Below are 26,114 nucleotides of genomic sequence, written 5' to 3'. Positions count from 1 at the left end.
GTTTTCCTCCCCGGAGAGGGGTGGGGGTACTTGAAATTTTCGGGGGCGGGGGTAGAATTTTCGGGGAGGGGCGGACACTGGAAAAAGTATATAATTATATTTCGTTGAATGGGACGGTAGACATGTTTTTTTAGGGGGGGGGGGGGGGTTGTGGGGTGGGGGGGTGGGGGGAGGGGGGGTGTGTGGGGGGGGGGGGGATTGGGGGGTGAGTAGGGGGGGGTTTAATTTAGACTTTTTCCTCCCCGGAGAGGGGTGGGGGGGTACTTGAAATTTTCGGGGGCGGGGGTAGAATTTTCGGGGAGGGGGCGGACACTGGAAAAAGTATATAATTATATTTTGTTGAATGGGACGGTAGACATGTTTTTTTTTGGGGGGGGGGGGGGGGTGGGGGGTGGGGGGTGGGGGGGTGGTGTGTGTGTGGGGTGGTGTGTGTAGGGGTGGGGGTGGGGGGGGGGTGGTGTGTGGGGGGGTGGGGTGTGGGGGGGGGGGTGGGGGGGTTGGGGTGGTGTGGGTGGGGGTGTGGGTGGGGGTGGGGGTGGTGTGTGGGGGGGGGGGGGGTGGTTTTTGTTTAGAGAAAAGAGACAGCACTATCAACCTAGCGCCCGGTGTATCCTTCCTCAACGGGCCATTTTTCTCGTAGAAACATGTTTGTAAATATAAAAAAAAGACACTATTCTAGTGAAGCAGGTTGTTGCCACGTCAGGAGGAGGGAAGGGGTGCGCACCGGGTGACACTATCCAAGACGAAATTGTATTTTATTAGTCTGGTTGTAATAAGAATTTTAATGAGAAACTGTCGTTTACGGTTAGGTTGACAACTTGTTAAAGTTAGATGAGGGAGTAGGGAGGTTGACACTAAATTGCCCAAGTATCAAATAATGAAGCTCGGGATCAGAGTTTCTCCTAGGCATCTCTTCGGGGGGGGGGGGGGGGGGGGGGCGAAGTGAAATGAAATCTATATAATTTATATAGAAAATATATACTTTTAACAGTGTCCGCCCCCCCCCTCCGAATAAAGTCTACCGCCCCCCCGAAATTTTCAAGTGCCCCCCCCCCCCGGAGAAAAAAGTCTGGAAGAAACACTGCTCGGGATCCAAACTCCAGACTTTCGAGTTAGGGGTAGTGAGCTCTACCATCCGGCCGCTCCGTTCCGCAATAAGTCACAGTGTTCCCTCTAAGTTGCGTGGTAGTTTTCAACCGGCAGTCATTTTGTAATATACATACATCCTTGTCAGTGGCGTAGCTAGGGGTGGGGTGGTCGCAATGGGGGCGTCTAAAAGGGGAAGAAAAAATAATTTAAAAGCTCGTTTTAAGCTGAAGTATCGAAGTATACAGAATCAAATTTACGAAAATAAATACTGATTTAACTGTTTTTATATCAATTTTGAGGCACAGTAACTGGTAAGAAGCGCCACAAACCTTTCCAACTGGGGGTGGGGGAGGGGCAATTTTACACAGACAGAAATAACTATATATATAAATGGAGTAGTCCGCCCCGGGCGCCGGAGTAGGTCGCTATGCCTTTGATCCTTGAGGCGTAGCGACCCTTCCCGGCGCTCGTGAACAACCTTTCAATTTTCAGTTTGCATCCCCTCAAACTTTCAATTTGCACCCCCCACCCCTCAAGCTTTCCATTTGCACACCCCCCCCCTCAAACTTACCATTTGCACCCCCCTCAAACTTTCCATTTGCACCCCCCTCAAACTTTCCATTTGCACCCCCCTTCCCCCTCAAACTTTCCATTTGCACCCCCCCCCCTCAAACTTTCCATTTGCACCCACCCTCACCTCAAACTTTCCATTTGCACCCCCCCCCCCCCCACCATATTTTTAAATATTTATAATGCAAGACTACTGCTAAAATGAGATTTTAATTTGTTTTTCCAACCCATTTTGGCGCCCCCTAAGTTCGGCGCCCGGGGACATATGTATACCCCCCCCCGCTACGCCTCTGTTTAAGTCTTTGAGAACACAGCGCACACAACCTTTTCCCTTATATATTAATTAAATACTGTTATCAACTCTTAAAGTATAGTACACATCAAAATGCACTTATATAATTTGTATGGACGTACTATTTGGATACATTTAGAGCTGTATAAAACAATAGGTAAGTAGGGTTTCTTTCAGACATATTTTTCTATTACATCCGCGAGGGGGGGGGGGGGCGTGGAATCTCCGGAGAGATGTCTGAAAGAAACATTGAAGGTAATCTCTACTCACAAGACAACACACCCACACACCCATTGTATAAGTATATATTAGGCACCACCTTTCGGTCATCCCCCAACATTACCCCAGATCAATTACCCCCCCCCCTTATGTTACCTGTCCTGCCAAAAAAACGGTTTGAGGACATTACCCCCCCCCCCTGTTAATTACGAAATCCATAAACCAAAATAGGGATATGGATTGGGTTACATATGGGGTTAGAGATAGAGTTCATGTTCTGGATTGAATAATCTTATTCGGCATTTTGCCGGTTTGCATGATTCGTACTCAATAGAATGTCTCGGGAAATTACGAAATACGGTTTTTACTTCACTCATTCAGAACACTTCATGCATTTTATAAAATATCAGGTCTCTCTCTTTACTGATATCGTGCATGCCACTTAGGTATTTTTAAGAGTGGTATAATAATAATGATAATGAGATTGGGCATAACTGGTAGGGATAATAATAGATAATTGTGTCTTATACCAATGTGTGTGTGCTGGTGTGTGTTACGGTGTGTATGTGTTGGTGTATGTGTGGTGTATGTGTGTATGTTTGTGAAACATTTGAACAACCCTCCCCATTTGTTTTATCATTACATCAGAACTCGTGCAGGAAGAGAATAGGATTCGTTGAGTGGAGTGTATCACTAACCATACTGACCATCAATTGACGCACGAGGCAGACCTCCACCCCACCTTACGCCCTTGATGAGATTCTTCAGTGGCGTGTACATGATTTTGTTATGGCGCCCCTATCTAGTGTGTATATATATATATATATATATATATATATATATATATATATATATATATATATATATATCCCTCACCTAGCTACGCCCCTGACCAACTCATGACTATCTCATATATTCTGTTTATAGAAGTGTGAAGCGTATAGTTAGTTAACCTGTCGCCCCTCTTGGGACAGGATTTCCAGACATCTCTATAACTGTCCCCCAGGTGTATCCAATCTTCTTGGTGTCTCCTTCCAGGTCACGCCTCCATGTCTTCCTTGGTCTGCCTCTCCTCCTCCTGCCTTGTGGATTCCAGATGAGGGCCTGTCTTGTTATACTAGAGGATCTCTTCTTTATCTGTCAGTTCATTTGTCCGTTGACATAGTACCTCATTTCTGATTGTTTTAGACCCACGTAATCAAAGGAACTTTCCGAGGCACTACTTTAGGTGTGTCAGTTATTCGCCATGTCTCAGCTTCAGTAGCGTAGCGAGGGGGGGGGGGCGCGGGGGGGGCATATGTCCCCGGGCGCCGACCGTAGGGGGCGCCAAAATGGGTTGTGAAAATAAATTGAAAGGTTGAGGGGGGTTGCAAATCGAAAAGTTTGTCCCCGGGCGCCGGGAAGGGTCGCTACGCCTCTGCTCAGCTTAGCGGTGTAAAAGAGGTTTTACTAGTGTTGAAGATTTGGTTTTTTTTTTCAAATGTTAAATCTCCAGAACCCAACACATTTTTTAGTATGTTGAAGACTGATTTTTATGCCTGCTTCTGTCCCGCCTTGCTAATAAAAATATTGCGAAACATATAGATCTAATATCACAACACAATATCTTATTTCTCTTAGCACTCGCTCCACCCACGCATTCAACTTCATTTTGGCCGGAACTCCGCCCATACCACTCGCCAAAACATATTCACCGTTGACCCTTCAAACTTCCGGCTATCTAAAAATACATCCAAGAGACATCAATTGTATTATGATCCCTTAACACTTAGGTCGTTTTTTTTCTCTTCGCACTCCCCACCTCCCTTCTTCAAGGCGGGATAAACAGAATCTAAACTAGAGTTATAGTCCTTAGAGCAGTGGTTCTTAACCTTTTGGAGGTACCGAACCCTATCAGCTTATAAGCGAACCCTTCTTGATACATAAAAAAAATTCAAATTCAAAACACAGGCCTATATTTTGCATCAACTTTAAACTGAGGTGTGTTGGTGGCGGAGGAATGAAAATTGTAGACTGCATAAATGGACGACTACTAAATAAAAAAATGTAGAGCGATCACTTCTCATTCCAAGTTCATATTCAACCAGTAGGGTTAAAAAAAACACTTGTAAAAGGCGTTGATGATTATTTGTATTATCATACGTCTTTGTATCCTACACACCGATCAGCAAGAAAGCTCACAAAGTAATAACGATATTAATATTTTAAAAATGATTTTATTTCACTAAAAATGTTAGACATCCAAAAATCGTGTGTTGTGGCTAGTTCAGAAGGAGGTCAGCTTTGAATAGGCGACACATATATTTATAGGCCACCACGTTTCACGTCGTACTTATAATTGACCTGTCGGTAACTTAAGGGACGTCTCTACATGTCAGATATGACCTGGCTGACCCAAAAACGTCAAGTTAATTGAAACTAATTATAGTAATTTAATAAGGTTTTAAGGAGAGAAAATCATCTTTTTGGCTAAACGAAATTAGTCCCAAGCACAAACCCTTCTCTCAGAGGCGTAGCGACTATCTTCTGACGTCTATGGCTATCTAGCAACAGGGATTTTGAGAAGAAACAGTGAGGAGGGGGTAAGAATAAAACAAGCTTTTAAAAGCCCACCTATTTGCAGGATAGTGTCATTAGTTTTTAGGATGCACATTTTTAACTAAATGAGTAAAATGATACTATTCTGTACCACTTACTGACCAGCGTAACCCGTCAACCAAGCTGGTATTTATTGTGCTGAGGTACAATCAGTGTTACTTCCAGACAATAGAAAACATTATGCAATTAGAAAATATAGGCTGTAACAAGTGTCCGCTTCATTCCCCGCCCCCGAAATATCAAGTGCGACCCCCCCCCCCCCACCATTTCCGCCGAAAGTTTTAAGTGGCACACGGCGAAACATATCAGGAAAAAAAACAATACAATTGGTGTATCTAAATCCATACAAGCGTCTATTATCTTAACCCCCCCCCTCCCGCCCCGAAGAACGTCTACCGCCCCCCCCCCCCCCCCCGGGAGAAAAATCTCTGAAGGAAACACTGACTTTGACAATGCATAAGTAATGTTGTCATGCAGCTCAAAATAACATTTTAGTTTTTTTTCCCCATTATTGTCACCCAGTGTCGGCGCTCCACCCGCTCTCCACTCGCTACGCCTTTGCCCCCTTCCACTGCATTACTACCTTTCCTCTGTCTGTAAATTGAAATAACATGGAGCGGGTGTGTGCTGTAGTAAATGTAATGATAACATGGCGTGTTTAAAACTTGTTTGTTTAGGCTAAACTCATCCCGTGTGCTGCTTCAAAACTGATTACAGTAAGAAAACAGAACACAATGACGGGTGATTCGATCAAATATTAGTTTACCGGTAGCACATTCTAATTGCGTGATCAAGCTCTTGTTTAAATTAAATCTGAGTCAGACAGACGTTTATCCCATCAACTTGTGTGCGCGTGTTTTAATCCCCTGAGTGGTAGATCATTTGTTTTACACAGGGGCGTATTTTATTTTCTTTCCTTTAATTAATTAATTTGTTTCAAGCATTAGAGCGTTTTTTTTTCAACGAAAAAATTTTTGTTTAATAAATGAGATGCGTATTTTTCTTACCAAATTATTTTGTTTAAATTAGATGCGCATTTTTTTAACGAATTATTTTGTTTAAATCAGATGCGTATTTTTCTTAACGAATTATCGTCTTGGTGTGTAGCCGAATTTGTATGCGGTGAATGGAACACCAAATCTGGTTTCTTGTTGTGAACTCCGCTAGAAGTTCGTGACTTTGAAGCTTGTGTGGGGGATAATGAACGCTTTATGTAGAGACAAGCAGAGACAAGTGTATTGTACAGCCACGATGAGATAGTGGTGGTTTAATTTTGTTCGTCATGCCTTTGTAGCCAATTCTGTGTAGGCCTACACATTACTTCCTTATATTATTCTTTTAATTTACTTTCATTATTTAGTTTCATAATTTAGTTGTATTATATTGTTTCGTAATTTACTTTCATAATTTAGTTTCATAATTTACATATAGTAATCAGTTAGTGCCCCAGGCATCTAACTATTTAGGTAAAAGAGTCTTTCTGAATGAAACTATATTGACAGTGTAAGTTAGTTTGTCTTTTATATCCCTAATTGTGTCTTTACTTTACAGCCGCATTCACCTCACACATGAGTGTAGCCCTATCATCAAAGCACACGTATTTGTAGCCCCTTCACCAAAACACACATGTATTATGTGTAGCCCCATTCACCTAAGCACACATGAGTGTAGCCCCATCACCAAAACACACATGTATTATGTGTAGCCCCATTCACCTAAGCACACATGAGTGTAGCCCCATCACAAAACCACACGTATGTATAGCCCCATCACCAAAACACACGTATGTGTAGCCCCCATCACCAAAACACACGTATTTGTAGCCCCCATCACCAAAACACACGTATGTGTAGCCCCATCACCAAAACACACGTATGTGTAGCCCCATCACCAAAACACACGCATGTGTAGCCCCATCACCAAAACACACATGAGTGTAGCCTCATCACCAAAACACACGCATGTGTAGCCCCATCACCAAAACACACGTATGTGTAGCCCCATCACCAAAACACACGCATGTGTAGCCCCATCACCAAAACACACGTATGTGTAGCCCCATCACCAAAACACGTATGAATAGCCCCATCACCAAAACACACGTATGTGTAGCCCCATCACCAAAACACACGTATGTGTAGCCCCATCACCAAAACACACGTATGTGTAGCCCCATCACCAAAACACGTATGAATAGCCCCATCACCAAAACACACGTATGTGTAGCCCCATCACCAAAACACACGTATGTGTAGCCCCATCACCAAAACACACGTATGTATAGCCCCATCACCAAAACACACGTGTTACGCCCATGACCCATCTACCACCAGCCGACACGAGATGACGAACAGAGAAACAATGTCGGGCAACAGATGTTTTTATTGAACCGGGCAGACGGCAACCGGTATTGGATGTTTTGTTCTATCAGTTGTGTACACTCGCCGGTTTTAACCAACTGAGGGAAATTATGGATGTGTTTGTCTGATCTTTTTTGGTGGTAAGATTTTGGGGTAGGCTAATTAACGAAAGCTTTGAAATTTTACATAATCATTGTTTTTTTCCAGACTTTTTTCTCCGGAGTGGCACTCGAAATTTTCGGGGGAAAAAAAAGACAACACCATTACTATCAATCTAGCGCCCGTTGTATCTCATCGGGCCATTTATCTCGTATTTAAAGAAAATCCTATCTTTTCTTCTTTATAGTGCATTATTTTATATTAAAGATTGTAATTAAAATAGTTTTTATCAATTGTTTAAAATGTCTATTAGATGTTGTGATTAGATCGACTTTATAGTAGCGGCTATCAAACTGTTCTGCATTTTCTAGTGCCTTTAAAACAGTCATTGGAAACTGGATTACTTCCCCTATTCATTGTCCCTTGTATTTGATTGGTAGATATAAAAGGTTTTACATAAGAGATAACCCCACTTCCTCATTCAGAATAATGGACTCGGGGTAGAAGTTTAATTTTCTTCTCAGTAACAGCTATGGGCTATTTATTTTATGTAGGTAACTATGACCTTGACCTTTCACAGCCTACAATGATTAGAATGTCAACGTCGTCATATCAGGTTGTATAATTAAGTGACCACTAAAACTATTGTTGAGTTCTGGACTACAGACCTGTGTCAAGGCTTCTGTCAATACAACTAAAGAAAGAGAAATCCAACTTTGTGACCAATTTCACAACCGGTTATACCAGCTTTTGTTCGAAGGATCAGCAGGCTAAATCAGCCCCCCCCCCCTCCTTTCCCACCACACCCACACACTAATTCCCACCACACCGCAATCACAATAAGCATCTAACCAGCCATAACTAGGCGTCAAGTATAATAGCCAGCTATTTCAATGCCTTCAAAGCGCGTACATTCCAACAGCTATGTAGCCGTCGGTGAGGACTGAAGCGCAGAAAGAATGGATCAGTGTCTCGGGTTATGGCAGGATCGTGACTTGATAGATGGGGGACAAAAGGGTTCGGTAACCTGAAGGTCATACAACTCTTTGGGGTGATTGTGTGGGTAGACTGTGCGGGGTGGGTGTGTGGGTAGACTGTGCGGGGTGGGTGTGTGGGTAGACTGTGCGGGGTGGGTGTGTGGGTAGACTGTGCGGGGTGGGTGTGTGGGTAGACTGTGCGGGGTGGGTGTGTGGGTAGACTGTGCGGGGTGGGTGTGTGGGTAGACTGTGCGGGGTGGGTGTGTGGGTAGACTGTGCGGGGTGGGTGTGTGGGTAGACTGTGCGGGGTGGGTGTGTGGGTAGACTGTGCGGGGTGGGTGTGTGGGTAGACTGTGCGGGGTGGGTGTGTGGGTAGACTGTGCGGGGTGGGTGTGTGGGTAGACTGTGCGGGGTGGGTGTGTGGGTAGACTGTGCGGGGTGGGTGTGTGGGTAGACTGTGCGGGGTGGGTGTGTGGGTAGACTGTGCGGGGGCAGTAGCGTAGCGAGAGGGGGGGGGGACATATGTCCCCGGGCGCCGACCTTAGGGGGCGCCAAAATGGGTTTGAAAAATAAATTGAAAGGTGAGGGAGGTGCAAATCGAAAGTTTGAGGGGGGGGTGCAAATCGAAATCTCGAGGGGGGTGCAAATCGAAAAGTTTGTCCCCGGGCGCCGGGAAGGGTCGCTACGCCTCTAGTGCGGGGTGGGTGTGTGGGTAGGGCTCTCAACTTTGACGATAGGAGTGACTATGTGGGTATGTCTATTCATAGGGCTTTTTACACCCTGACCTGCCGAGAAACTGATGGTTAATGTAGGCCCTACAAAATACGTGTCTAAATTTCAATGTTATATTTTTCAAAAATTATAATAGTAATGCTTTCATCAGTTCGTGTTAAAATATCAAATCTAACATTTGAATTATAATTAACTCTTGAAAGATTGGCGAAAACGGTCGGAAGCAGCTTCACAGTGCGTTGTTTCTTGCAGAAGTGACCCAGTCCACTTGGCTGTGGTACACAGTGCCACCTACCCAGAGGCGTAGCGAGGGGGGGGGGCGGGGGGTGAGGACCGCACCGGGTGACACCATATAGGGGGGTGACACCAAGGCAAAAAATAGCAAAATATATAGAGAAAAATTTGAGGGGAGGGGTTCAAATCGAAAGTTTGAGGGGGGGGGGGTGCAAATCGAAAGTTTGAGGGGGGGTGCAAATTGAAAATTAAACGTTTGTCCCCGGGAAGAGTCGCTACGCCTCTGGGGGGTGACACCATTAAGTGCCGCACCGGGTGACACCCGACCTCGCTACGCCACTGCATCTACCGGCTATGTTAACTTAAAGTTAACAAACCAGCTGGTACATAATATCTGTGCTAAAACGGCCAAACACCGCGTGAAAACAATGGCTGTCGACACCGGGGTAAATAAACTCACGTCGACACGGTTGACTGAGCACCTAGACCCTTCTTAATGTCGATGTGTTGACAATGACCTCTCCCTCCTCCCCCCTCCCCTTCCACAAAAGAATGGTAAGCTTGTAAGAATAAAACCAGCTGAAGGTTGTTGTTCTGTGGTAAGCCTTGACCTTGGCATTAACTGTGATCCGTCCGTCTCCCTCTCCCCCATACAAACATATGATGTATAACATACGAGCTTAAATAAAGTTAGCTAAACCACCATCTTGCCATTCGTAACAAGCAGTTTATATTTTTAACATACACAGAACTGATGAACAGTTAATGTTCTTGACAAACTTAAAACGGACTCATTATAATAATTATATTCTTGACAAACACAAACAACCCATTTATATTCAGACAAAAAAAAGACATGTTTATATTCTCAAGAAACACTTAACGACCTGTTTATACTTTTGACAAACTTGCACTGGAAATAAACACACCACAATCAAGGCGTCCAACTACTCACGATTCGTTGAGTAGGCCTTCAGCAAAAACGGTTCATTCATCAAAGGAATCGTCTGTTTCAAGACTCAGTCAACGATCTATGATTTAAAAATATTGTACTCTATAGCAAGTTATGTCTGTCCTAATGGTGTATTCGTTCAGAGTGCCATTTCTTTAGCTCATCATTGAGTGTGTTTTATGATGCCTTCATTGTGTAGGGTGCAGTTCTAACATTATAATTATGTGAGTGAGTTATTTAAGAAACATTGTACACACTAGTCTGAGGTTACTAAACTCACGTGTACTTGTGCAGTATGGCGTAGCCAGGAATCGGTTATGGGAGGGGGGGGGTCCTTTATTTAAAAGAATAGTGAACAAACACATGTCGGCATGTAGCGATTATTTCTTACAAGTTTAATGACACTATAAAGATACAACATCAAATATTTACCTACACCATTTTGATTTATGGGGTTAGGATAGAACGGGGTTCGGATCTAGCAAGACACTAACTAAACCCCCTTGCTAAATCTGAGACTTGAAACTGTGCCCCATTGCCTAAAGTACTAAGAACCCCGCTATAGCCTGTGTGAGAGTCCCTGTTGTTGAAATATGACGCTTGTTTTGACGTAACAAAACTCTCGACGGTAACGCCCATCAACATGCGGTAGTGGGGGACACTTGGGCCCACACTTGACAAAATGGACCCGCCCCCTAACTTTGACTTGAGCGCGTTCAGAATATCAGATCATAGTTCACAGTGGGAACTTGGCGGCGCAGTCGACTGGCGAGGTATGTGCGTGATTTATTTATGTAGAGTTACTATAGTTTTATTTTTTTATTTTTTTCTAGCTAGTTGACCATAACATAGCCCACAGCACTGTTAGTAAAATATTTTAAATTTATTTGCGTTAACTTTGGTTTCATTTGTTATTGTCACGTGATATCGCTGTTAAACTGTTAAGGAGATAAGTGAACATTATGTAGGTCAAATGTAAAGGAATGTCAACCGAATGTTGTGTGTCAGGCTGGTACGTCACTGCACGCTCCACACATGCCCAGTGTGTAGCTGGTCACCACGGAGAGATTACATCGGCCGTGTGGGCCCCAGAACAGAAGGGTGAATTATTCCAATTACTTCCTGGCCATTCGTTCATTATTCAGGAGTTTCTAACATTAGCCAGCGGGTTTCCCTTCTGTGGGAATTTCTTCTGGGTTATACACACACATTTGTCATATGTATGTGTGTACGTGTGTTTGTGGGATACATGGACGCTAGGTTTGGATAGTGGTGACAAAATAAAAACTTTCAATATCTTTCTTGATTCACGGAGTTTATATATGTGGTAATCTTATTAAATTAAGTTTCCTGTTATATTCTCTCTCTCTCTCTCTTTATATATATATATATATATATATATATATATATATATATATATATATATATATATATATATATATATATATATATATATATATATATATATATATATATATATATATATATATATATATATATATATATATATATATTATAGGCTATATATATATATATATATATATATATATATATATATATATATATATATATATATATAATTAGGGCCCTATAGGCTATATATATATATATATATATATATATATATATATATATATATATATATATATATATATATATATATATATATATATATATATATATATATATATATATATATATATATAATATATATATATATATATTCATATATATTCACATAAATAATGTGTATTATATATATATATATATATATATATATATATTATATATATATATATATATATATATATATATATATATATATATATATATATATATATATATATATATATTCATATATTCATATATATTCACATAAATAATGTGTATTATATATATATATATCTATATCTATATCTATATATATATATATATATATATATATATAATATATATATATATATATATATATATATATATATATATGCTATAAATGAGCTATATTTATATACATTTATTTGTGTAAATACATAGTCTACGTTCATTAAATTAAGAGAGATGGTGCGCGTATTCTGTTTCTGTAACGCAAACATAGCACATTTATAATAGGCATTTAATGTTATATAAACCACGTTATAGATCAACCATTATGGCACACAATTATGTTACCCACATACCACATCTGTCATGAACTATGACACAGTTTGGTAGCACAAAATACTGGCTTTTCAAAAATAATTTGTAGGAAACACGTAATTTTAGAGATAATCGCGTTAATCATTATTAGAAGAAATTATATTGAGTTCAAACAAAAAACGCGTGTGTATACCAGTGCTATCAACATATTCACACAAACATTAAAAATATCACAATTTAAAATTAAAAACCCAAATATATTGATATATCTGCACAGCACTATACCACTACCCTACCCTTTACAATACAAAGTAATTACTAATACAATAAAAAACCACCATTACCCATTTGTTCTATATCTGTTGACGATTCCTTACAAACGTTACTCTTTGAAATGTAGCGAGAGATGGAACCACAGAGGGACAAGCATGCAGGATTCCTGTCGTCTGCTGCCACAGGTGCCAGACTCCAGGCGATCGTGTCGTCCAGTGATGACGATGCTTGTGACGATTACGTGGACGGCGAGACGGAAGTAGATCCAAGAGTTAAGGTGAGAATAGCATCATTCTTATGACCCTGCCCCCACCCAATAGTTTATTAAATATTAAATAACGTCAGTTCTCTATGACTTGAAATGCGTCTTTTTATAGAGGTCCTACAATTGTAAATTTTCTGTTACAAAATAAATCAACACATAAATGCAAAATATAAACGTTGTTCTTATTTAATGACATCAATGAATGCTCGTTAAATTTAGATTTTGATTAGAATCTCTTAATTAAAAGTGCACTTCTAGTGGTATGTAAGTGGTCGTCCATTTATGACGTCACGCTTTGTTAATTTTTTTTTTTTGTGCCCGATTCCTCGTCCCAAAAACTCAGACCCCATATAATGACGTCACATTTTCAGCCCCACCCCCTTCTCTTAAGAATAGCAACTGTACTTTTTTTTTTTAAAAAAAGCAATTTTCCAAAAAAAAAAAACAACCCACGGTAATAAAAAAACGAAATAATACAGTTATAAGTTGCTAGGTATAGTTTGTCAAAACCTTGTTAATCACAATTCAGTTTAATTTTATCTAATTCTAATAAGACTATATACAAGATCACTGTTATCACAATTGACTTCTTAGAGTATTTTTTACATCGTCTACCTCCATTCATCCTATATTGTAAATCCCCTTGTCCTACACCTAAGGACTGTGAAGCCTGACACTTTATAGCAGGTACCCATGGCCCATGTATGCGATCATCATTGGAAGACTTCCATGACAATATTACCACATGACATAGTTGTCATTATAATGATAGTAAGGGCAAGTTGGTTAAGAGTGTACAAATATATTTAAGTAATAAGATATCCCACCTATCTGTACAACATTTAACATTCAACATTACTTAAGAGTGTACAAGTATATTTAAGATATCCCACCTATATGTACAACATTCAACATTACTTAAGAGTGTACAAATATATTTAAGATATCCCACCTATATGTACAACATTCAACATTACTTAAGAGTGTACAAATATATTTAAGATATCCCACCTATATGTACAACATTCAACATTACTTAAGAGTGTACAAATATATTTAAGATATCCCACCTATATGTACAACATTCAACATTACTTAAGAGTGTACAAATATATTTAAGATATCCCACCTATATGTACAACATTCAACATTACTTTAGAGTGTACAAATATATTTAAGATATCCCACCTATATGTACAACATTCAACATTACTTAAGAGTGTACAAATATATTTAAGATATCCCACCTATATGTACAACATTCAACATTACTTAAGAGTGTACAAATATATTTAAGATATCCCACCTATATGTACAACATTCAACATTACTTAAGAGTGTACAAATATATTTAAGATATCCCACCTATATGTACAACATTTAACATTACTTAAGAGTGTACAAATATATTTAAGATATCCCACCTATATGTACAACATTCAACATTACTTAAGAGTGTACAAATATATTTAAGATATCCCACCTATATGTACAACATTTAACATTACTTAAGAGTGTACAAATATATTTAAGATATCCCACCTATCTGTACAACATTCAACATTACTTAAGAGTGTACACATATATTTAGATATCCCACAGATCTGTACACGCCCGCAGCAAAATTAGGACGTCTTGTGACCCAAATAATAAATCACAGCTGATGGATTATGATTAGTTTAATCCACCGGAATTGCCTCTAAATTTATTTTTCACGTGTTGTCAATCAATTTAAAATATAAGACATAATGTTAAAAAAAAACAGAAAAAGAAACTGTTTCGATTCTAAAATTAACTTTCTGTGAATAATTAGTGGTCGGGTAATTTTTTTTTCTCCATATTTTCCGTCTAGATCTTTAAAACTATTAATAATTTATAACTAAATTTATTTTCAAGAAAAATTAGCGTTGTTTGCTGTGAAAAGACCACAAAGACTTAACTAAGTAGAGGGTGGGGCGGTTTCTGCATGAACCTTCTAGAATAGCTTCATTGTTTACAGTTGTACATCATGTCAGATCAACCGTAGCGTGCATGAGAAACAGGTTCAGTGTATTAAACAGGTTCAGTGTATTTGGTACTTTAAATAGGTTCAGTGTATTTGGTACATTAAACAGGTTCAGTGTATTTGGTACATTAAACAGGTTCAGTGTATTTGGTACTTTAAACAGGTTCAGTGTATTTGGTACATTAAACAGGTTCAGTGTATTTGGTACATTAAACAGGTTCAGTGTATTTGGTACATTAAACAGGTTCAGTGTATTTGGTACATTTAACAGGTTCAGTGTATTTGGTACATTAAACAGGTTCAGTGTATTTAACAGGTTCAGTGTATTTGGTACATTAAACAGGTTCAGTGTATTTGGTACATTAAACTGGTTCAGTGTATTTGGTACATTAAACAGGTTCAGTGTATTTGGTACATTTAACAGGTTCAGTGTATTTGGTACATTAAACAGGTTCAGTGTATTTAACAGGTTCAGTGTATTTGGTACATTAAACAGGTTCAGTGTATTTGGTACATTAAACAGGTTCAGTGTATTTGGTACATTAAACAGGTTCAGTGTATTTAACAGGTTCAGTGTATTTGGTACATTAAACAGGTTCAGTGTATTTGGTACATTAAACAGGTTCAGTGTATTTGGTACATTCAACAGGTTCAGTGTATTTGCTACATTAAACAGGTTCAGTGTATTAAACAGGTTCAGTGTATTTGGTACATTTAACAGGTTCAGTGTATTTGGTACATTAAACAGGTTCAGTGTATTTGGTACATTCAACAGGTTCAGTGTATTTGGTATATTAAACAGGTTTAGTGTATTTGGTACATTAAACAGGTTCAGTGTATTATACAGGTTCAGCGTATTTGGTACTTTAAACAGGTTCAGTGTATTTGGTACATTAAACAGGTTCAGTGTATTTGGTACATTCAACAAGTTCAGTGTATTTGCTACATTAAACAGGTTCAGTGTATTTAACAGGTTCAGTGTATTTGGTACATTGACTTATCGCATAAAACACAAATTACGTATATGTGTACAAAACACTAATTCCATTTTCCAGAACAACTATTGTACAACACATATATGCCACATGGCATGAATCCCACCGTCTACTTCTGTATGTACAGAACCAACTTTTCCCTTGTATGTACAACAACATAATCCAGTCTCTTTTGTTTATTGTTAGTATTTTTGTTTTGCTATTTGAATGCAGCTGATAAGACTCTAACAATGGCAGATCTGATTCCTAATCTTTTGCTTAATTTTTTTTTCATCTGAATAATTTAGTCAGCCGTCTGAGAATGTGATATCTTGAAATAATTACGCAATACCGATATGAGCCCCTTAACATTTTAACGAACATTTTTGTAAGTTTAGTCCCCCGCATCACTATAAAATAAGTATAAAAAGAAACACTAAACTTTGTAATCGTGATGGAAACTATTTGTCCAACGGCTGAGCTTTTAAATGGTATACAGCAGTGGCGTCTCAAGGGGGGGGGGGGGGTTCCAATTTTTACCCGGGGACAAACTTTCGATTTGCACCCCCCTCAATCTTTCGATTTGCACCCCCCTCAATCTTTCGATTTGCACCCCCCCCCTCAAACTTTCGATTTGCACCCCCCCCCCCTCAAACTTTCGATTTGCTCCCCTCCTCTCAAACTTTCGAGTTAACCCCCCCCCCCCCTCATACTTTATATATCTATACCGAGGGGTCTATGGGGGGGGGGGTTATGACCCCCCTAACCCCCCCCCCCTTGCCTACGCCACTGGTATACAGGACAGGTGAGACTGCAAGGTTAGACCAAACAGCTGGTGACTTTATCTGTGAGCTGGCGATAACACTCAGCACACGATCCAAACTTAGATTAGCCATGACGTAACTGTCAATCTGAGAAGACTTATAGATAGACCTATATCCTTATCAGCGATGTGCTACTTCTCACAGTGGTTGTCGCTTTATACTAGTAGGTCTAGTGTGGTAGGCTTGTAGGTTTATAGCAGGGGTCTCCAAACAAAAGCCCGCGAGGCCCCCTTTCATCCGACCCATGGAGATATTTCTGTCTAGAGAAAAAAAAAAATTCGGAAATCTCAGGTCACTGTTAATGTTAGGGACATCAAATCTAAAGCCAGAAATGTCTGCTATTCTGGCATCCAGGAATTATTTTCACCATTCCCACAAATACAGGTGTTCATGTGTAGTAGTTTTGATTCTTTTTTATTTGGATCTCAAGTGTGTTCTCGTCCCCCGAACTTCTATTTGATAGTTAATACGGCCCAAGTGTTTCTCCCAGACTTTTTTCTTTTTTCTTCGGGGGGGGGGGGGGGGGGGGGGGGGGGCTTGAAATTTTCGGGGGGGGGGGGGGGGTAGACTTTCTTCGGAGAGGGGGGGGGGTGGCGGACACTGTTAAAAGTATATATTTTCTATATAAATTTTTCGTTCGGGGGGGGGGGGGGCGGTAGACTTTTTCGGGGGACCCCCCCCCCTGAAGAGATGCCTGGAAGAAACCCTGTACGGCCCTAGGGCTGAAAAGTTTGGAGAGCCCTGGTTTATAGGATGGTAGGCTTATAAGATGGTAGGTTTGTAAGGTGGTAGGTGTATAGGGTAGTAGGTTTATTGGGTTGCAGGTTTATAGGATGATAGCAGGTTTGTAAGGTGTTAGGTTATGGGGTGGTAGGCCGTGTAGGCATATTGTTCTACCTCTAGCCTTAAGACAGTTTCTCCTTGTTGAAAGTCGTTGCAAGGAAGTTAGCTTAGATTCACGCAAGCAGGTTTACGACACAGATAAACTTATTCAGCCATGAAATAAACCCTTATCTTTTCTGTAGCCAATATTGACGCTATTTGTTGAAGTTTTTAACTCGTTAAATAAAAATATCTATACCAACGTACATTATATCCCTAGCAAACCTATGTAAAATAAACATACATATCCATACAAGCAGAAACGATGTGAATATGACTTCTGATGTCTTGCTTTAGAGGTGTTTCTTTAAGACGTTTTATTCGAAGAGGTGAGGTGTGCACTGAAATTGTGGAGGAGGAGGGGGGGCGCACAAATTTCCTCTGGGGAGGGGGTGGATACAAATTTAAGTATTTAAACCTACTTTCTGTACGAAGCCCATAATTGGCAGAGTACTTGTATTGTACTTTCGTGAGACTTTAGTCCATCTTACCCACAAATAGCCAATAATTAGGCCTAATCATCAGGTTTAAGGCATCAAGCTTCAGCCTGCAAACGTTGGCTACAAACCAAATTACTTTAAATTTCATTATTAACGAGCTATCTATTAAACACAAAAGACATCGTAAATACGTAATTAAAATGCCTTAAATGGTCTAGCTTCTAGTATAGCTGCTTTAATTCAAATGCAAGTCACTGTAAATAATTTTAAAATGTTGACCTATACTAGTAGTGTTTCTTTCAGAATTTTTTCTTCGGGGGTGGGGAGCACTTTAAACTTTCGGAGAAGGGGGTGAGGGGCATTGGTAAAAGTATATATTTTCGAAATAAATTCTTTTTCGTTCGGGGTAAGGGAGGAGCCCCCTCCCTCCCTCCCGCCCCCCCCCCCCCCCCCGAGCACCCTCCCCCCGAGCACCCTCCCCCCGAGCACCCTCCCCCCGAGCACCCTCCCCCCGAGCACCCTCCCGAGCACCCTTCCCCCTCCCCTGAATAGCCAACATAACCTCCGCAACTAAATGCGCAGGTACTTGGTGCGGTTACGGACGCGAGACGCATACAGTATTCTATTGTTAGTGCTAAAGTTGTAGATGAATAGATTACACAGTAGGCCTTCGCTCACTCGCTAAATTCAAGGTCTGTTTGTACCGAACACCACCGTAAACACACTTGTTTTGACAGCTAGAATATGTAGGTCGAGTTTACCAGATCTACACACACTCTAGTGACTCATGCTTATTGACGGCCTTTAACATTCAATCGACTATTTGAATAAACCAAAACAACACCTGGACCGGCTTGCTAAATCTGATTCTTTACATTATGAAATGCCTAACACTATGTTTTTCTCTACTTTTATGTCAATAAATAATTTACGGTGAAAAAAACCGCTTGACTTTAAAAAAAATTAGATTAATTTAATTAGATAGCAGCAATGGTTCAATTTAAAACCTTTTATCTAATAACTTAATTCTAATGAGTTACAGAAATGCTAAATTAAGTAATTACTTAGATAGATGAATTTTTGTTGAATATTAATGTTGATTGTAACCGAGCTTTAAAAATTATAATTTCAGATTGAATTAGATATTTTAAATCAGTCCGCGTCAGACGTCAACTGTTTAGAGAAAGAAATAGATGTAAGTATGACAGAATTATGGACCATTTTGGTAACATTACAGCTTGCATCAACTAGGCCCTCCCCAGGTTGGAATCGATTGAGTAACCATTGTCCCACGTGAAAGATACAGGTGCACACACACACACACATACACACACACACACACACACAGACCATAAACAACTTCAATCGATCTTTCAACGATACATATAAACACATCAGTAGGGGTGGGAGTAATATACACGTGTTATGCACAACATATGATCTCACTGCGTTACCCACTCTTAGATCCACCCTCCTAAACACTCTTTCAGCGGATGTGCGTGTGTGTGTATGTGTGTAGGTGGGAGAGGGGGTAGGGAGTAATTAACGTAGGACCATATGGGACAATGCATTTGATAAAATCGACCCGCAAATTCCTAACACCTTGGCCTCTTAAAATAAAAATTCTATTTACATTTCTTAGATGTGCATTTTTTCCAGAAAAAAAAAATGGTTCCGTACATCAAAAACTAGTTTATATTTTACATATATTTTTTGTATTCGTTTGTTTGTTTTAAATATTAAGATAATAATAAAATCACCCACAAGCAAATACCCGACTGTAGTATAAAAAAACTGGGTTGACAGTTTTCTGAATAGAATACTAGTATTAAGTTAGCACTTTGGAGTCCATTAATTACCCCAACCCACATCACCCCCCCCCCCCCATATAGCAGGACATTATTCGTGTTATTTGATGAAAATTCTGCATTTCCCGGGGCGTGCATATGGACGTTATTAATTAGTGGTGGTGATTAGTTTATGAGAACGAACGGGGGGGGGGGGGTACTCAATATTATTGCTTTTTTGTGTGGAAGCCATGAATGACCCCATACACAAAATGAATGACCCCATACACACAAATGATGGACCCCATACACAAAATTAATGACCTCATACACAAAATGAATGACCCCATACACAAAATGAATGACCTCATACACAAAATGAATGACCCCATACACAAAATGAATGACCTCATACACAAAATGAATGACCCCATACACAAAATGAATGACCCCATACACAAAATTAATGACCCCATACACAAAATAAATGATCACACGAACAAAGTAATGGACCCTAGAAATAGATCACACCATTTTAAAATTAGTTACCAGTGGTCATTAGGAAGCAACTTTTACGTCCACTTTGTAATACGTGTGGTTTCTAAAACTCGTGTCCCACCACCCCAATGCCCAGGAGGCCCGAGGGAAGTACCAGACGACCTTCACCGAGTGCACCCACCAACTGGAGACGCTGAAGAAGAAGTACGGTGCCAGCATCAAGCGGGCGAGGCCGTACTTTGAACTGAAGGAACGGGCAAAGCAGGTTGTTCTGAGATTTCATTTTTTCATCTCTGATTCAATGTCGTTATAATGTTGTTTGTATTGCTTGTTTTTTTTTCTGTAGTTTATGCTTTTTATTTACACTTTTATTTATATATTTATTTATACTGGTATTTGTGCTTTTTATACTTGTTTTGCTGTAGTTTTGTTGTAGTTTTATACGTTTGCATATACTTCTGTTTATATTGTTATTAATTTATGTTGTTTGTACTGTTGTTTTTACTGTTGTTTTTTTTTACTTTTGTTTTTTACTGTTGTTTTTTTTTTTACTTTTTTATACTGTTGTTTATACTGTTATTTTTTATGTTTATACTTTGGATTTCATTTGGAGCAGGGAGCATATCACCTTTTCTCCATAACTTTAGCAACATATTACATAACAAGCTACTGTTCTCATTAGTTTAGTTAGATCCACTACCATAGCAGTAACCAATCATCAATGACCACATGTGTATTCCCTTACCTCAGGCACAGTGTGAAGCTTTGAGATCTGCCAGAAAGTTCCAGTCCGCCAACAGCGTGTACCTGGCAGCTAAAGAAACGATCTCATTGGCTGAGCTCCGGTTGATGGATGACAAGACTGTCAGCCTATCTAAGGCCTGGCAGGAGATGCTCAATCATGCTGTACTCAGGGTAGGACATTGTGACACGGGGGGGGGGCATTGTGACCGTGGGTAGGACATTGTGGCTGTGGGGGGGACATTGGGTAGGACATTGTAACAGTGGGCCAGGACATTGTGACTGTGGGGAGGACATTGGGTAGGGCATTGGGTAGGACATTGGGTAGGACATTGGGTAGGACATTGTGACATTGGGGAGGACATTGTGACCGTGGGGAGGACATTGTGTAGGACATTGTGACCGTGGGGAGGGGGGTAAGGGGGACATTGTGACGGTGGGGAGGACATTGGGTAGGACATTGTGACATTGGGGAGGACATTGTGACATTGGGGAGGACATTGTGACATTGGGTAGGACATTGGGGAGGACATTGGGGAGGACATTGTGACATTGGATAAGACATTGTGACAGTGGGCCAGGACATTGTGAAAGTGGGGAGGACATTGTGACATTTGATAGGACATTGTGACGGTGGGGAGGACATTGGGTAGATATTGTGATTTGTTTGTCTCAGGGTAGGCCATTATGACAATGGGGAGGACATTGTGACATTGGGGAGGACATTAGGTAGGACATTGTGACAGTGGGCCAGGACATTGTGAAAGTGGGGAGGACATTGGGTAGGACATTGGGTAGGACATTGGGTAGATATTGTGACATTGGGGCAGAGGCGTAGCTAGGGGGGGGCGGGGGGGGGGGCGGCCGCCCCGGGCGCCGACCCTATGGGGGCGCCAAAAGGGGTGGGAAAATTTTTTTAAACCTTATTTTATGCTGCAGTTTTGAATTATAAACTGTCTAAGTTAAGAAATGTAATGGCTACACGCATTTACATACTGATTTAACTGTTTTCTATCTTGATTTCTTAATGTAAAACATATACTCTTAAGAAACAGTGACCGGCAAAACCGCTTTGAAGCTTTTCCTAGATGGGGGGGGGGGGGCGCTTTTTCGAGACTTAAAACGGAAGAATTTACACTAGATTGTTGAGTCGATAAACGTTACCACTATTAAAAGAAACCAATTGTATTAAAACGTATTGTACGATTGTTGAACTGTAAAATACGTTAGTGACTTTTATCAAGATGGTGCAGGGGGGCGCTTTTAGGCTAAATAAAATAGCAAAATTACACAGGATTCTGAGTAAACAACCTTTAGCTCTTAGAAAGAAACGAATTGTACTGTGCATTGTATAATTGTGTAACATTTTTAAAAAAAAAGTTAGTTACGTTAAAAACCGCTCTACAAACTTTGTCCAAGATGGTTGTGATGAGTGTGTGTGGGGGTGGGGGGGGGGCGCTTTTTTCGCTAACAAAAATCGCAAGTATTTGTACTGGATTGGTGAGTAGATAACTCTCTTAACACTTAGTAAAGAAACCAAGTGTATTAACGCGTAATGTACAATTTCAATAGCCAGTTTTGTTAAAAAAAAAGACGCGACTAGTTCTTTGTAAGATTCTTACGATTCTCTCAACTTCAACGTGAGAGATCAGATACTTTTCCAGTGTTTCTTCCAGACTTTTTTCTCCGGGGGGGCACTTGAAATCTTCGGGGGGAGGGGGGAGGCGGTAAACTTTCTTCGGGGGGGGGGCGGACACTGTTAAAAGTATATATTTTCTAAATATAAATTATATAAATTTCATTTCGTTCGGGGGGGCGTAAAAATTTTTCCGGGGGGCTTCGCCCCCCCGAAAAGATGCCTGGAAGAAACTGTGTGCGAGAAGGCAGGGCAAATCTGCGAAATCCAAGACTACGAGCTGTTAACATCCGTTGGATTCCAGTTTGTTTTCTCTAGCTTGTTTTGTCATACCATCAACCAATCAACGAAATACCCATGTCGTATTCATTCCAATGTGAACAATAAATATTTCTGATAACTTCTTCTTGTATGTCACTTGTGTGTCCTTACTCTAACAAACTTCGAATCCAACTATGTACCATATCACAACAGAGATCGTTCAAAACTAGAACATAAAAGGCTGGTCTAAACATATTAGCGTTAGCTACAAACTACCCTCTAACACAGATCAGGCTTATTTTTTTTACTGACATTACTAATCTTTCGCAAAAAAAGTTAAACGCATCTTAATGGGAATTAAATTGTCGTAAAGTTTTAAGGAATGAAAATCATACAATGTAATTATTAAACCTTGTCCGGACTGTAGCATACACGCTTACACACACGCTTACACACACAAATACACTCTTACCCACACACAAGCTTATATATAAACACACTATCACACACACATAATTATACACACACACATACATATATATATATATTATATATATATATATATATATATATATATATATATATATATATATATATATATATATATATATATATATATAAGCGGGGGGGGGGGCGCCAAATTGAAAGTTCGCCCCGGGCGCCGGGAAGGGTCGCTACGCCTCTGCATTGGGGAGGACATTGGGTAGGATATTGGGTAGGATATTATGACATTGGGGAGGACATTGGGTAGTACATTGGGTAGATATTGTGATATGTTTGTCTCAGGGTAGGCCATTATGACATTGGTAGGACATTGTGACAATGGGGAGGACATTGTGACATTGGGGAGGACATTGTGACATTGGGGAGGACATTTTGACATTGGGGAGGACATTGTGACATCCGAGAGGACCCGTTGGTCTCAGGATATGAAATAATTGTTAATTGCGATATATATGTTCACAGATGCTTTATCTTAACTAACTTTAGGAAATCTCAAAAAAAAATAGAAGTTGTTAGATAATTTAAATGTAATCTTAGAGAATATTATCAGGTGTTGACTTATATTAGTAAAATGTACACTTAGAGAATATTATAAGATGTAGAATTATATCGACTAAATTAGAGAGAAAATGTAACCCCTACAGGTAATGGAGGCAGAAACAGAGAAATCACTCAGCGAGAAGGAACATTCCAGGAGGGCGTCCATCTTTGCCGAGATGGAGAAAAGTTTGCAGGAACTGGAGAAGAAAAATAAAAGATCGATACTAAAAGCAAGGTTTGTTTCACACGATATTTTGGTTGGTTTTTTTTCACAAGATCGGTCACGTTTTCTACACGTCTGTTCTTTTCTTTCTCTCTAAAAATTATGCCACGTTGAACTTTTGGTCAATTTTGGATAGATAAAAAGTTGGAACCAGAATCTATTATTTTTTTGATGACTAAATATTTTATACACAAAAAGTGATACAACTGTTTCTATTTACAGAACATATTTTGAAACAAAACAGGAACTTGAAATCAAGCTACAGGTAAGACACAGTATAAGCCAAGCTAAAAAGCCTTTAATCCAGATGTGTTACCAAGTCTGAGAAACCAGAATAGATCATTAATCTGGCCATACAATACTTTCACGTGACCAGTTCAAGTTTGCAAATATATTTTATCATTAAATTTATATTATGTTAATAATTATACCCTAACCTTCTTAAAAACTAAAACTAAAAATACCTTTTTATTTTATTTCAAATCTAATTTTAAAAAGTACACCATGTTATAAAGTTTTAGAACCACTGTTAATCTTAATAAACGGATGTTTTGACGATTTTTTTGTGTCAATTTTTCAGCAAGTAAAGCTAGCAGTAGAAGATCTCCAGCAAGCAATGAAGGCAGCGAAACAAAAATATGCTGCAGCTTTAAGACGCTTGGAGCATATTTCAAACAGCATCCACGAGAAGAGGCGGAGGAACCTGATTCTAATGTACCCACGGGAGCCCGGGGTGGGGGCAGAGGAATCGTTTCAGATCTCAGGTAGGTCACTTTCATTTTGATACAGTGTTGTAGGATTTTTTTTTTTTTTTATTTTTTTTTTACCTATTCAGTTAGTATTGCCTCAAAGCAATTATTTGCAGCCTCTGACACAAGTCTTTGTTTTTACACAGTGTTGCCGTTTTTTCTTTAACTATCCAGGAATTATATTTCTGAGAAATAATTTAAAACTGATAAATAATTTAAAATCTCTAATACAATATAGTTTGTATACGCTATTATTACAGAATGTACACTAGAATGTAAGCTATATTTTGTTCAATATCCCACAGAACAAAAATTGCCAGCCCTGTTCACGGATGGTGATGGCTCTGAGTGTTACCATGACGACTACGAGCAGTTTAAAGAAGACTCCGACGACAACTCTATCGACAACGAGAGCGTGTTCCGGGCCAAAATTCTCTCCATCTCTTTAGACGAAGAAGACACCTCATTCATGTACAACAAACACACCAAAATGGCCAGACGGAGAACCCTCTCGCTGCCGCTGTTCCCAGACCTGACGAATCAAACAAATGACAGTTTACCGTCTGATAAAATCTTAGCGGGTGAGCAAGAATTCTGTGGTAAGTCCGTGCCTTATTCAGACAGGGCGGATTGCTCACCTCCCGATGGAGACTCTCTGAGCAGTGATAAGGACAGCAATTGTGAGAGTCCCTATTCACAGGATTGTGAAACGACAAAAACTTTGGCTGACTCTTCAGTAAAGGAAGTTAAAAATGTAAACTCTGAAAGTTCGAGCGGATCTTCACAGACAGAGGAGTTTTCTGAAGTGGCTTTAGTTGTTTGCAAGGACGCATTAAATACTGATCTCTGTTAGCTAATGTAATTTGTACATTTGATTAAATATGTACATTTTCTTAGTGTGTACACATTATAATATAAATGTGAATACATTTTATTGTTGAAATAGTAAATCTCAATTAGAGATTTTAAAAGATGAAAAATTAAGTATCAGGTAAGTCCAATTACCAATAATTGTTCTTTTACATTTTAGTAAAGATGTTTCAGTACTTTCAGCATTGCTCTTGAAGCAAACTCCTTCTATAGATATTTGATCTTTTCATTTGTTTGTTGAATGTGGTATTTTTGTTTACTTTCCAAACATTTACTTTTCAAATTTTATTTTCTGTTACATCACATTCCAAAGAAATTTATAAAATTCCACAAATATTGATATTTATACATACGGGATTATGCAATAAAAAAACGTTTATACAA

At 39.6% G+C, this 26,114-nt stretch overlaps 1 protein-coding gene across 5 annotated transcripts; it reads left to right on the top strand.

Annotated features, from left to right (window-relative positions):
- Positions 1-7,203: 7,203 nt before the first annotated feature.
- Positions 7,204-26,098, top strand: LOC131953564 (SH3 domain-binding protein 5). 5 transcript variants are annotated; one of them, XM_059316795.1, is made up of 9 exons: positions 7,204-7,281; positions 12,659-12,808; positions 19,054-19,116; positions 20,343-20,471; positions 20,957-21,121; positions 23,993-24,123; positions 24,334-24,376; positions 24,692-24,875; positions 25,166-26,098. In XM_059316795.1, exons 2-9 carry the CDS (start codon positions 12,665-12,667, stop codon positions 25,711-25,713), a joined length of 1,407 nt encoding a protein of 468 aa, XP_059172778.1. In that variant the 5' UTR covers positions 7,204-7,281; positions 12,659-12,664; the 3' UTR covers positions 25,714-26,098. The 5 variants fall into 5 exon arrangements, with proteins under 5 accessions (XP_059172778.1, XP_059172779.1, XP_059172775.1 ...); XM_059316796.1 differs by having other exon boundaries at positions 7,205-7,268; XM_059316792.1 differs by lacking the exon at positions 7,204-7,281 and adding an exon at positions 10,774-10,895.
- Positions 26,099-26,114: the final 16 nt, after the last annotated feature.

This window comes from Physella acuta, unplaced genomic scaffold (assembly GCF_028476545.2).
Source record: "Physella acuta isolate Inbredline_101_S28 unplaced genomic scaffold, ASM2847654v3 ptg000931l, whole genome shotgun sequence".
Classification (NCBI taxonomy): Eukaryota; Metazoa; Mollusca; class Gastropoda; family Physidae; genus Physella; species Physella acuta.
Note: the sequence above shows the minus strand (reverse complement) of the source record. Positions and strands in the feature narration are given on the sequence as shown.

What these genes read in the sequence shown, in the direction of transcription:
- LOC131953564 (XM_059316795.1), top strand. Translation starts at nt 12,665, where the DNA reads ATGGAACCACAGAGGGACAAGCATGCAGGATTCCTGTCGTCTGCTGCC. An exon ending in AAGTAGATCCAAGAGTTAAG is followed by an intron (nt 12,809 to 19,053) that starts GTGAGAATAGCA and finishes TTATAATTTCAG; the next exon opens with ATTGAATTAGATATTTTAAA. An exon ending in AGATCGATACTAAAAGCAAG is followed by an intron (nt 24,124 to 24,333) that starts GTTTGTTTCACA and finishes TTCTATTTACAG; the next exon opens with AACATATTTTGAAACAAAAC.